At 43.0% G+C, this 14,368-nt stretch overlaps 1 protein-coding gene across 1 annotated transcript in view; it reads left to right on the top strand.

Moving 5' to 3' along the window:
- ANTXR1 (ANTXR cell adhesion molecule 1) overlaps positions 1 to 14,368 on the top strand; it is a 320,379-nt gene that overhangs the window by 159,389 nt on the left and 146,622 nt on the right. Inside the window, exons 5-6 of the mRNA XM_069766572.1 lie at positions 3,171 to 3,204; positions 7,379 to 7,458. Of these exons, the coding sequence (XP_069622673.1) occupies positions 3,171 to 3,204; positions 7,379 to 7,458 (114 nt within the window). The remainder of the gene's footprint in view (positions 1 to 3,170; positions 3,205 to 7,378; positions 7,459 to 14,368) is intronic.

The following is a 14,368-nucleotide window of genomic DNA, read 5'->3' as shown; positions in this document are numbered from 1 at the left end:
AATTCTTACTGCACAGTCAGTAACAATCCCAAAAAGAAGGAAGAATTGGAAACATTTAAAGACACCAGGATGGATGAACACAGAACTTAAGCACTTATTAAAAATGAAAAAAGTTGTTTGCAGGGAATGCAGGGCAAGCGTTAGAAGAGCTAAAGTCAGAAATGAAGTAAGGCTTGCAAGGGAGATCAAAAGCAATAAAAAAGGATGTTGGCGGTATGTAAAAAGCAAAAGAAAAGTCAAAGATGCTATAGGAATTTTACAGGATGAAAAGGGTGATATGGTCAAAAATGATGCTTAGAAGGCCAAACTTTTAAATTTCTGTTTTACATCTGTGTCCTCTAAGAAATCAATAAAATCAACATTATCTATAAACATGGGAGATGTATGTTTTGTAGCGGCGCTATTGTAGGTCCATAGGATCAGCTGCAAGTATAATCCCAGACTACACCTGAGAAAGAATAAAGCTACAAGAGGATATATAATATAATACCCGCGCTTAGAAATAATATGCACTTGTTAAGCTACCAATATGTACAAGAGGTTTTTACGAATAATTACCTTTTTGGTATACAGGGGGCTGTCTGACGCTGTATGCTGAGAAAGGCAATTTCAGGGATGTGTGTAGACTCAACTAGAGTGAGAAAATAGGGTATTTAGTATACACACCTATTAACCAAATAATATGCGGTCATTTAGAAAATACTAGAATAAGTATATCTATATGTGGATCATGCTCTGCTGTTTGCAGGTTAATGTGAGAGGACTAACACAGAAAAGGGGTAAATTCGAACTTAGTGGAGGATATACCTCCTTGGCTGGTGCAGTAAAAACGGCAGGACTTCGGTTAAATGAAAGAAAGGTACCTGTAATTAAGAAACACGCTGTTTCCGAGGAGAAAAGAGTCCTTTATAGTAAAAAATAATGAAGTAGTACTTATCTCCTTTTTCCTAGGTGTTCACCTTGTAGGAGAGTCCTGAGCGCACTGTCCCGGCCGGTGACAGGCGCTCGTGGTGCTTCGGTGTACTAAGCAGCAGTTTGCAGGACCTGCGTGACGTTCGGGTTACGTGACTAGCTCGGTCACGTGGTGCCCCTGTATGCAGTACAGTGTCTGGAAGGAGCCAATAGCCAACGCGTTTCGGAATTACAACGGATTCCTTCATCAGGGTTGGCTGAACGTCACGCAGGTCCTGCATAATCGACCTGATTCTCTCGGATGAAAGAATATATGGCCATCTGCACCTGTCCTTAGAATATCTCATTTCAATTTTTCTGTTTGAGCCCCATCACATCTCTTTTTACATGGCTGGGATGAAAGGGGCGGCATATCGTGTTTGGGATGGCAAGAAATGAGCAGTTGTAGTCATGTACTGCAGGTGTCTGGATGCAACGCACAGAGGCACGAGGCAGAAGACAGTCAGGGATGACTATAGTTCAATTTAATAATAATAATCTTTATTTCTATATAGCGCTAGCATATTCTGCCGCACTTTACAGTTTGCATACATCATCATCACTGTCCCCGATGGGGCTCACAATCTAAGTCCCTATCAGTATGTCTTTGGAATGCCTTTATATACAGTGATTTAAAGTAAGCGTAACATCTCACAGTGGCACTTTGGTCGCTACGACGGTATGATCCGTGACGTTCCAGCGTCGCTCTATTATCGCTCCAGCGTCGTAGACTGCGGTCACACTTCGCAATGCATGGCGCTGCAGCGATAATTTCATGACGTATTTGCAATGTTGAAGTCGTGCGCTCCTACGTATCAAGCTCCTCCACCCATTACATCGTATACAATATTGTGCACACCTTTGTTACACGATGCGATCATGCCGCCACAGCGGGACACTTGACGATGAAAGAAAGTTTCAAACAATCTGCTACGACGTATTCTCAGCGGGGTCCCTGATCGCAGTAGCGTGTCAGACACAGCGAGATCGTAAGTATATCGCTGGAACGTCATGGATCGTGCCGTCGTAACGACCAAAGTGCCACTGTGAGACGGTACCTTAACTCTAAACAAATAGTGTTGATAATGAGTCAGATTTACATTCAAACAAAGATAAAGATAACCTTGGAAAAGCAAAGGAAGTCTTTCTCTAACGTTAATGTTCTGTTCACAATGGTGGTGCGCCCAGTCATGTGAGCCACCACGTAAGTTCTCTCTCTGCAAATCTGGCCCTAGTGGGAGTAACCAGATTTTCCTTCTAGGCCACAAGCCTCTCTCTGATGTAGTCTATCAAAGCCCGTTGAACCTCCCATGTCCCTACCGGCCCCCTCACAACCTGAGACCCCAGTACTGTAGAGGACAGCTGGATGTGACAGCCCTGCTCACAAGCGGTCTTTCTGCAGATGCAGGCACGTCCCGACTGTTGCAGTCTCCTCACGGATCTTCTGGGCTTGACCGTCGATGTACAACTCTTAGGATTAAAATTGAGTGGACTAGACCTCGGCTCTTAACGGGCAACGTCTGGTTTCTAGAGCTTTACTGGCGTGGAGCACGAATCCTGGTCCTGATTAGCGCAGGCGGAACTCGAAGTCATCATGTGTGGAACCCGGGCCTTGTCAGGCGATGGCCATGATGGCATAGACATTCTGCTGAAGACTCTTATGCTGGCCTCAGCGACACCCATGGAGTGCATCTACTCCACTCTCTTCTCTGGCACCACATCACCCTGGGGTTTGGTGCGCAGGGCTTTTATATCGAGGAAATCCTTCCAGTGGGTCACCTGATCAGGTCCAACACACAGTCGCTCTCCCTGCAAATATTCAAGCACATTTTGGTTCAAGGATTTCACTGCTTCTTATTACAGTGACATCACTATGGTTAATGTTTTACTACAGTGCCCAGATATTGGTACACTAGAAAAAACATTTATTTATTTATTTCCATCAGATATCAGATCAAGATTTCACATGTCTTTGTTTATTTTTTTCACATACACGTGGTCTCAAAAAAGTCATGAACAGCTTCATAGATTTTAATGGGTACATGTTCTGTCTGTGAAACTTGTGGTTAGACTGTACATGAATCATGGACGTCAGAATGAAGCCTTATATGTAGATTAGTACATAGGTACGGTATATTATAGCTCAGATGGGAAGAGGAAAGGATAACTAGTGTATTTTTGTTTTGCTGTGTGTTAATTTTTTTTTTTTATTCATCCAGGCAAGTGAGCAAATTTATCATGAGAATTACAAAGGTATGTGGTTGACAATTTTTTGGATGGGGTTTTATGCTTCAATCTTACAATGTTTTCCACTAATACAATGTCAACTTTTGGTTTAATTTTTTTTTAAAAATCATGTAACAGATGCATTGAAATCACATAAATAGGTAAATTTATTTTACTCATTTATATACCATCGCTAATTTCTACAGTACATTACAAACATCATCATCACTGTCCCCACTGTCACAACCTAAATTCTCTATCATCAGTATGTATCTGAAGTATGGGAGGAAACCAGAGAACCCAAAAAAAATGCACACAGTCGAGAACATACAAACTCTTTGCAGACGTTGCACTTGGGGGGATTTGAACTCAGAACCCGAGTTCTACAAAGTAACAGAGCTACTATGTTGCCCATCTCATTGGTCATCAGTGGGTCCCAATGATCTGACCGTCAGCAATCGAGATGTTATTCCCTATCCAATGGATAAGGGATAACTTCCAAACTTGAGAATACCACTTTATGGAGACTTGATCTCGGTGTTGTGCCTATAATGATTTCCCTTCTGTTATTTGATAATTATGACCCTGCTTCACTCAGTATTAAGAGCTGAATAATGAAGAAGAGGATGTGACAACTGTGTCTGTCTTATTTGTCTCTGCTTTTGTTGTGGGCAACACAAGGTGACAACTCTAGTTCTGTGTGATGGGGTACTTCTAACGCTTCCGTACTGGGAGATCAGGAGTTAACGTTTCAGTATTTGCTTCCTTATGTGTGGCCTGGGCATGTTTACAGGCCATTTAAGCTCCTGAAAGCCCGCTGCCCACTGCCAGTTATAATTTGGCTTGCTTCAAGAGAAGTTCTCAATATCCTGCTTTGACTTCCTGGTGGCATTCCTGATTTTGACGGAGCCTTGTTTTTTTGACTAGTTTCTTACCTTGCGATTTTGGCATTGTATTGGTATCCTGGTTCTGACCCAGCTACTGGGTCTTCTTTCCAGCTCGCACCACTGAACGGTATCTAACTCTTTGGCTCCAGTCTAGGGGGTCTCTCTTAAGTCCAAATCGTTGTACAGGGGCTAAAGGATGAGAAGGTCAGAGCAACTCCTGGGATCTGGAAAACAGAGTAGCTAGTGCCAAGCCTGTTTGTGGTAGCCCTCATTAAAGCTGCCTAGTGACCACAAGCGGTGGTCACGTTACAGGGGATCAAATTTGCAATGATTGCCTTAAGCACCTAAATTAGTTGGCCCACCCCTGCTGAGGCATCAGTGCCCTCAGACCCGCCCCTGCTTAGGCTTAACTAAGTTTACTCACAGTTGGCCATATATAGAAAGATCTAGCATTTCCTTCAATCCAGACTGAAACCTGTTATAGAATCATATTTGAAATGGTTGGAATTTTTCTTCTAAGTAGGAAATTGTTCTTATAATTGAAAATATTGTACCAGTAAAGATGAAGTTGACGGAGATCCTGAACTTGTTGCAATTCTGAGAACTTATTTCCATTGATCATAAACAGTTATCATTAGATGAGTCATCTCATGATAAAATATAAATTTACTGTTTGATCCGGCAAAATATAATCTATTCTCCCGTGATATCACTTAAGATCTCATGTCTAGATATCATTGTTGCATACATCTGGTGTTCTTTTGACTCTCTCCCAGAATGTCCACCTAATGTGTTGAATGGTGGTGGAAAGAAATTGCATATTGTAAAAAATCCAACTGGTTCTGATATTTTGTCATTTTGTTTGTCGTAGTTGCGGTACCTTATGAGTCCCAATGTGACCCCATTGACTTGCATTATATTGTAACAGCGGCGTACAGAAATTTTTAGCCGCAAAGATTTATCTGCAAACCAAATTTGCAGTATAACCTTGGCCTTTGTCAGCAAAGGTCTTTATCTGAAATTACATGTGAAAACTCATGTGAAAATAAACCTAAAGGGAGGATGCTCCATGTGAAGAATGTCACAGCACATATGTGGAGAGGGAAGAGGTAGTTGAGCATGCCAGACACAACGCAGATGCTATGTGGTGAAATTATGGCAGTCCTTGAGCGCTGCAGCACCTTCCGCTTTCTCCTGGCATCCTGCTCAGGAGCCGTGATACAGTGAAGAAGGATGAAAGGTGGATGGTGGAAATCCACAGGGTGCCACCCTTTCAGTCAGGAACCACCCAGGTCAGATAAGAGAAGTCGATTTCTTATATCTAGAAGAAAATAAACTTAGGCACTCAACTTATGCAGGATTTGTTTGTGATTTAATGTAGTCATCAAATTAAACGTTTCAGCCACAATAGACGGCCATCTTCAGGAACAAATGCTTATCAGAGAGGGATAAAAGCGTAGGTGAATGCATTTATATATCATCGGCACAGTAGCAAAAGAGTCTGTCTAAAGGAGAAAGTTCTGGACCGGTATAACCGGTAGCTAATGGAAGGGATAGCATGCCGGCGTGTCTGGCAGAGACGCGGAATCCACCGCTAGTCAGCTCCTTTCTTGTATCTGACCTGGGTGGTTCCTGATTCAGAGTATTGTGCCCTGTGGCTTTACACTGCCCACCTTTCATCGATTTTCAATGTGAAAACTCAGAAATATATCTGAGTTATTACTTGTCAATTATGGAGTTGTATTCTGTTACTATAAAATATGCTGTAGACAGAATTATTATTTCCTTTGTCAATTATGTTTATCATTAAATGGATTCTCTAAGAATGTAATAAAATGGCCCCGTCACATAATTCAAGATGCAATGTGTCCAACTCACATGTGAAGATGGGCTGCAGTCTGAGGAAACACAGCTCCCAGGACCTGCGTCTCAAGTGACAGGAGCTGTATCGTCAGCACACGTACCTGTCTGAGCAGTTGAGACCATAGAGATATATGTTCTCTGCGTCTGACTGAGAAAAGAGGAGTGGGGATGGAGAAAAAATATGATTTATTTCTTGTTATGTCACACGCTTTTTGGCTCACAGAAGTTTGTGTGATTATGATTCAGCTCCTGTCAGTTCACACTTACAGATGCTTCTCACAAAATTAAAATATCATCAAAAAGTTAATTTTTTTCAGTTCTTCAATAGAAAAAGTGAATCTCATATATTATATAGAGTCATTACAAACAGAGTGATCTCTTTCCAGTGTTTATTTCTGTTAATGTTGATGATTATGGCTTACAGCCAATGAAAACACAAAAGTAATTATCTCAGTAAATTAGAATACTTTATAACACCAGCTTGAAAAATGATCTTAAAATCCAAAATGTTGGCCTACTGAAATGTATGTTCAGTAAATGCACTCAATACTTGGTCGGGGCTCCTTTTGCATCAAATACTGCATCAATGCAGCCCAATGCAGCGTGGCATGGAGGCGATTATTCCCCGTCATTTTAAATCTCACCATGGATGTGATGTCAGGACACTTAAGATCCGGGCAATCGATATTCTCCATCTGGGCATTAAAGGTGGCAATAATAAAAAACTACTTGCCCAGACGGAGACTGAGCGGATCGTCACTTTGGATACTATGGTTCCCAAGGGCCTCAACGAATCTTTGAGTTTTGCCTCCTTATTATAAATTACTGATGATCCGAGTTATCCATCTTCTCTTTGGATGTCTATCTTTTTGTGCTTTTAATTTATTATTTGTATATATTTTTATAGTGACCCTGTGACTCCTCGTGCTCATATGGCGTTCATTTCGCCCCTTGATTGGTTTCCTCCTCTTTATTGGCATCAATAAACACCAGCATGAAAAATGATTTTAAAATCCGGAATGTTGGCCTACTGAAATGTATGTTCAGTAAATGTACTTTTCAAGTTGGTGTTAAAAATATTCTAATTTACTGAGATAATGCTTTTTGGGTTTTTATTGGCTGTAAGCCGTAATCATCAACATTAACAGAAATAAACACGTGAAATAGATCACTCTGTTTGTTATGACTCTATATAGTATACAAGCTTCATTTTTTGCATTTAAGAACTGAAATAAATTTACTTTTTGATGATATTCTAATTTTATGAGAAACACCTGTAGGTCTGGTGAACTGTGTTTATTTAGACTGCAACCGTTCTGACACGTGACTAAGATGGCTATGTTTGAATTATGAGACGGGTCCAATTTATTACATTCCTGGATAACCCTTTTTAGGTCCATTTACAGGGTTTGTTAAAAGTGATTGTATGCTATGTGTTCTTATCCGTGCAGGTTACAGGACAGCAAGTGTTATAATTGCTTTAACAGACGGGGAGCTCCATGAGGACCTCTTTTATTATGCAGAACGAGAGGTACAGATCAGTCTGCAACATGACTAAGGGTATGTGCACACGACAGGATTTCTGGCAGAAATTTCCCTGACAAAAACAGGACATTTCTGCCAGAAATCCGCATGCGTGTTTTTTTTTTTGCATTTTTGATGTGTTTTTTGAGCGTTTTTTATGCGTTTTTTTGGCGATTTTTCCAAATGCATAGAATAGCGGGAAAAACGCGAAAAAAACACAAAATTAATGAACATGCTGCTTTTTTTTACCGCGATGTGTTTTTTTCATGGAAAAAAACGCATCATGTGCACTAAAATTGCAGAATGCATTCTAAATAATAGGATGCATAATGCATGCGTTTTTAATGAGTTTTTATAGTGTTTTTATCGGGAAAGAAACGCGAAAAAACCTGAACGTGTGCACATACCCTAAAACTTGTTGTCATTGCCAACTGCCTCAAAATTCAATTGCAAATTATTCCACCGAGAAAGATGGTGTATTCCAGAATTATTCTGTCTTTTAGACATTCTTTATGTTCACCTTAATAGTTCTGAAAGTGTTCATAAAAAAGCTGTGTGTATTTCTTTCCAGTCAATGTTAGTAAAATAAAAAGAAAAATATGAGATAGATGTGAGATAGACAGACAGACAGACAGACAGACAGATAGATAGATAGATAGATAGATAGATAGATAGATAGATAGATAGATAGATAGATAGATACTGTAGATATTCAGAAAAAAATGGAACAGCACAATGTTTACTAGTGGGTGCAAGCAGGCCTCCCAGGCAATAAGTCCAATACTTGCCCAAATCCAGATGCAAACAAACAATGAAGGCAGCACTCCAATGAAGGAAGTGCTGCCTTCATTGTTAGATACTGTAGATAGACAGACAGACAGACAGATAGATAGATAGATAGATAGATAGATAGATAGATAGATAGATAGATAGATAGATAGATAGATAGATAAATGTTTATGTGCATGTACACATGAATATTTATGCATTTCTTGACAAAACTTGATATTCAGCGGGTGAGGTAAGCCCACCAGCATCAGGGGCTTATCTATAGCATTCTGTATTGCTGTAGATAAGCCCCCGATGTTACCTGAAAGAGGAGAAAAAGACGTTATATTATACTCACCCAGGGGCAGTCCCGCTGCTGGTCAGTTCGGATGGGCGTCTCTGGTCCGCTGTGGCGCCTCCCATCTTCTTTCCATGACGTCCTCTTCTGATCTTCAGCCACGGCTCTGGCGCAGGCGTACTTTGTCTGCCCTGTTTAGGGCACAACAAAGTACTGCAGTGCGCAGGAGCCGGAAAGGTCAGAGAGGCCCGGCGCCTGCGCACTGCAGTACTTTGCTCTGCCCTCAACAGGGCAGATAAAGTACGCCTGCGCCGGAGCCATGGCTGAAGATCAGAAGAGGATGTCATGGAAAGAGGATGGGAGGCGCCGCAGCGGACCAGAGACACCCATCCGACCTGACAAGCAGCGGGACCACCCCTGGGTAAGTATAATCTAACGTCTTTTTCTCCTCTTTCAGGTAACATCGGGGGCTTATCTACAGCATTACAGAATGCTGTAGATAAGCCCCTGATGCCAGTGGGCTTACCTCACCCGCGATTTTCGGGGTGACAGGTTCCCTTTAAAGGGTTTATCCCACGAACAAAAGTTCTTGGTATAAAAATAAGAATCAATTGTGGATCTTCTTTTTATTCCAAGATCTAGTGAATAAAATGAACTTTTGTCAGTGGGAAAACCCCTTTAATTTAGAAAAAAGAATCCCCTTAAGCATGAATAATACCCAATGTGAGCAGCGTGCATACTGTATATATACAGTAATCCAGACTATTTACAGCATATACAGTACAGACCAAAAGTTTGGATACACCTACTCATTTAAAGATTTTTCTGTATTTTCATGACTATGAAAATTGTAAATTCACACTGAAGGCATCAAAACTATGAATTAACATGTGGAATTATATACTTAACAAAAAAGTGCGAAACAACTGAAAATATGTCTTATATTCTAGGTTCTTCAAAGTAGCCACCTTTTGTTTTGATGACTGCTTTGCACACTCTTGGCATTCTCTTGATGAGCTTTAAGAGGTAGTCACCGGAAATGGTTTTCACTTCACAGGTGTGCCCTGTCAGGTTTAAGTGGGATTTCTTGCCTTATAAATGGGGTTGGGACCATCAGTTGTGTTGAGCAGAAATCTGGTGAATGCACAGCTGATAGTCCTACTGAATAGACTGTTAGCTGCTTTTTTCTTGCCATAATACAAATTCTAAGTAAAGAAAAACGAGTGGCCATCATTACTTTAAGTAATGAAGGTCAGTCAGTCCGAAAAATTGGGAAAACTTTGGAAGTGTCCCCAAGTGCAGTTGGAAAAACCTTCAAGCGCTACAAAGAAACTGGCTCACATGAGGACCGCCCCAGGAAAGGAAGACCAAGAGTCACCTCTGCTTCTGAGGATAAGTTTATCCAAGTCACCAGCCTCAGAAATCACAGGTTAACAGCAGCTCAGATTAGAGACCAGGTCAATGCCACACAGAGTTCTAACAGCAGACACATCTCTACAACAACTGTTAAGAGGAGACTTTGTGCAGCAGGCCTTCATGGTAAAATAGCTGCTAGGAAACCACTGCTAAGGACAGGCAACAAGCAGAAGAGACTTGTTTGGGCTAAAGAACACAAGGAATGGACATTAGACCGGTGGAAATCTGTGCTTTGGTCTGATGAGTCCAAATTTGAGATCTCTGGTTCCAACCACCGTGTCTTTGTGAGATGCAGAAAAGGTGAACGGATGGACTCTACATGCCTGGTTCCCACCGTGAAGCATTGAGGAGGAGGTGTGATGGTGTGGGGGTGCTTTGCTGGTGACACTGTTGGGGATTTATTCAAAATTGAAGGCATACTGAACCAGCATGGCTACCACTGCATCTTGCAGCGGCAGGCTATTCCATCCGGTTTGCGTTTAGTTGGACCATCATTTATTTTTCAACAGGGCAATGACCCCAAACACACCTCCAGGCTGTGTAAGGGCTATTTGACCAAGAAGGAGAGTGATGGGGTGCTACGCCAGATGACCTGGCCTCCACAGTCACCAGACCTGAACACAATCGAGATGGTTTGGGGTGAGCTGGACCGCAGAATGAAGGCAAAAGGGCCAACAAGTGCTAAGCATCTCTGGGAACTCCTTGAAGATTGTTGGAAGACCATTCCCGGTGACTACCTCTTGAAGCTCATCAAGAGAATGCCAAGAGTGTGCAAAGCAGTCATCAAAGCAAAAGGTAAAAGGTAGCTACTTTGAAGAACCTAGAATATGAGACATATTTTCAGTTGTTTCACACTTTTTTGTTAAGTATATAATAATGATTTTTAGATTGCACCCATGATAGAAAGTAATGATGGCTGGGTATTCCATTAACAAGACTGCTACTTGACCTTGGTATCCCCTGATGATTTCCTTTTCCTGGAATGAAACACATAGGGAGGTGGTCCTGAATAAGAAAGGGTCTATGGAGTATTATACCGAATTTTTTGGATCTCCTAAATGACTGAGTGGTGGAATGCATCCCCTGTATGGCATCTTCAGAAACGGGTGAGATTGTTCCATACTATATGGTGTATTTTGTTGCAGTGGTTTTTGCTGATGTAGTGACAATTAGCGATATTGATTAATGTCACATTTGTTTAGCAAAAGCACATAGGTACTATTAGCAGCATTGTTATATATCCTCCTTCAGCCGTTTTTCTGAAGCTTTGGGTAGGGACATGCTAGTTGGATAAGCAGTTGTGAATTTGAGTGTCACTCTGCTTTAACCCCTTAGCGACCGCCGATACGCCTTTTAACGACGGCCGCTAAGGGTACTTAAACCACAGTGCCGTTAGTTAACGGCGCTGTGGAAAAAGTGAATAGCGCCCCCCAGAGGCCGATTTTCTCCGGGGTCTCAGCTGCCGGGGGTAGCCGAGACCCCAGAGAACATGGTTCGGGGGTTTTTTAACCCACCCCGCATTTGCGATCGCCGGTAATTAACCGTTTACCGGCGATCGCAAAAAAAAAAAAACGCAATCTCTTTTTAATTTCTCTGTCCTCCGATGTGATCGAACATCGGAGGACAGAGAAAAGGGGTCCCAGGTGGCCCCCCAATACTCACCTATCTCCCCCGAAGCTCCTCGTGTCTCCCGGTGGGCGCCGCCATCTTCAAAATGCGCCCCCCAGCCGGCCCTGCGAGAATCTTTGGGGTCTCGGCTGCCGGGGGTAGCCGAGACCCCAAAGAACATGATCGGGGTCGGTTTTACCGACCCCTGTTTTGCGATCGCCGGTAATTAACTGTTTACCGGCGACCGCAAAAAAAAAAAAAAGTAAAGTGTAATTCTCTGTCCTCTGATGTGATCGCACATCAGAGGACAGAGAAATAGGGGGATTCGGGGACCCTAAAATACTCACCTGTGTCCCTGTATCCTCTTGCTGCTCCTCCTGGCCGCCGGCAAAAGAAAATGGCGGTCGCATGCGCAGTGCGCCCGCCATCTGTCTCCATCTGCCGGCCGGCAGGAGAACAGCAGTTGGGGCTAAAATTAGGGTTAGGGTTAGGGGTAGGGTTAGGGTTAGGGGTAGGGTTAGGGGTAGGGTTAGGGGTAGGGTTAGGGGTAGGGTTAGGGTTAGGGGTAGGGTTAGGGGAAGGGTTAGGGGTAGGGTTAGGGGTAGGGTTAGGGTTAGGGGTGGGGTTAGGGCTAGGGTTAGGGCTAGGGTTAGGGCTAGGGCTAGGGTTAGGGCTAGGGTTAGGGCTAGGGTTGGGGCTAAATTTAGGGTTAGGGTTGGGGCTAAATTTAGGGTTAGGGTTGGGGCTAAATTTAGGGTTAGGCTTCTTTCACACTTACGTCGGTACAGGGCCGTCGCAATGTGTCGGCCCGACATACCGACGCACATTGTGAAAATTGTGCACAACGTGGGCAGCAGCTGTAGTTTTTCAACGCATCTGCTGCCCAATCTATGTCCTGGGGAGGAGGGGGCGGAGTTACGGCCACGCATGCGCGGTCAGAAATGGCGGATGCGACGTACAAAAAAACGTTTCATTGAACTTTTTTTGTGCCGACGGTCCGCCAAAACACAACTGATCCAGTGCACGAAATACAAGTCTATGAGCAAAAAACGCATCCTGCGGGCACATTTGCAGGATCCGTTTCTTGTCCAAAACGACGGATTGCGACGGAATGCCAAACGACGCAAGTGTGAAAGTAGCCTTAGGGCTAGGGTTAGGGTTGGGGCTAAAGTTAGGGCTAGGGTTGGGGCTAAAGTTAGGGTTAGAGCTGGGATTAGGGTTAGGGTTTGGATTAGGGTTGGTATTAGGGTTAGGGTTGGCATTAGGGTTACGCTTGGGATTAGGGTTAGGTTTGGGATTAGGGTTAAGGTTAGGGTTGTGATTAGGGGTGTATTGGGATTAGGGTTAGGTTTGAGGTTAGGGTTGAGATTAGGATTAGGGGTGTGTTGGATTTAGGGTTTTGATTAGGGTTATGGTTAGGGTTGACATTAGGGTTGTTTTGGGGTAAGGGTTGTGATTATGGTTAGGGTTAGTGATTAGGATTATGGATCAGGTTGGGATTAGGGTTAGGGGTGTGTTGCGGTTAGGGTTGGAGCTAGAATTGGGGGGTTTCCACTGTTTAGGTACATCAGGGGGTCTCCAAACACGACAGCCAATTTTGCGCTCAAAAAGTCAAATGGTGCTCCCTCCCTTCTGAGCTCTGCCGTGCGCCCAAACAGTGGGTTACCCCCACATATGGGGCATCAGCGTACTCGGGATAAATTGGACAACAACTTCTGGGGTCCAATTTCTCTTGTTACCCTTGTGAAAATAAAAACTTGTGGGCTACAATATCTTTTTTGTGAAAAAAAAATATTTTTTATTTTCACGACTCTGCATTCTAAACGTCTGTGAAGCACTTGAGCATTCAAAGTTCTCACCACACATCTAGATAAGTTCCTTGGGGGGTCTAGTTTCCAAAATGGGGTCACTTGTGGGGGGTTACTACAGTTTAGGTACATCAGGGGCTCTGCAATCGCAACATAATGCCCACAGACCATTCTATCAAAGTCTGCATTCCAAAAAGGCGCTCCTTCCCTTCCGAGCTCTGCCATGCGCCCAAACAGTGGTTTACCCCCACATATGGCGCTTCAGCGTACTCGGGATAAATTGGACAACAACTATTGCAGTCCAATTTCTCCTGTTACCCTTGTGAAAATAAAAAGTTGGGGGCTACAATATCTTTTTTGTGGAAAAAAAAATATTTTTTATTTTCACGACTCTGCATTCTAAACTTCTGTGAAGTACTTGGGCATTCAAAGTTCTCACCACACATCTAGATAAGTTCCTTGGGGGGTCTAGTTTCCAAAATGGGGTCACTTGTGGGGGGTTACTACAGTTTAGGTACATCAGGGGCTCTGCAATCGCAACATATTGCCCACAGACCATTCTATCAAAGTCTGCATTCCAAAAAGGCGCTCCTTCCCTTCCGAGCTCTGCCGTGCGCCAAAACAGTGGTTTACCCCCACATATGGGGTACCAGCATACTCAGGACAAATTGGACAACAACTTTTGGGGTCCAATTTCTCTTGTTACCCTTGTGAAAATAAAAAGTTGGGGGCTACAATATCTTTTTTGTGGAAAAAAAAAATATTTATTATTTTCACGGCTCTGCATTATAAACTTCTGTGAAGCACTTGGGCATTCAAGGTTCTCACCACACATCTAGATAAGTTCCATGGGGGGTCTAGTTTCCAAAATGGGGTCACTTGTGGGGGATTTCTACTGTTTAGGCACATCAGGGGCTCTCCAAACGCGACATGGCGTCCGATCTCAATTCCAGCCAATTCTACATTGAAAAAGTAAAACGGCACTCTTTCTCTTCCAAGCTCTGCGGTGCGCCCAAACA

The sequence above is a fragment of the Ranitomeya imitator genome, chromosome 4 (genome assembly GCF_032444005.1).
Source record: "Ranitomeya imitator isolate aRanImi1 chromosome 4, aRanImi1.pri, whole genome shotgun sequence".
In the NCBI taxonomy this organism is placed as follows: Eukaryota; Metazoa; Chordata; class Amphibia; order Anura; family Dendrobatidae; genus Ranitomeya; species Ranitomeya imitator.
The sequence above is the reverse complement of the archived record's forward strand: the minus strand, read 5'-3'. Positions and strand labels throughout refer to the sequence as shown.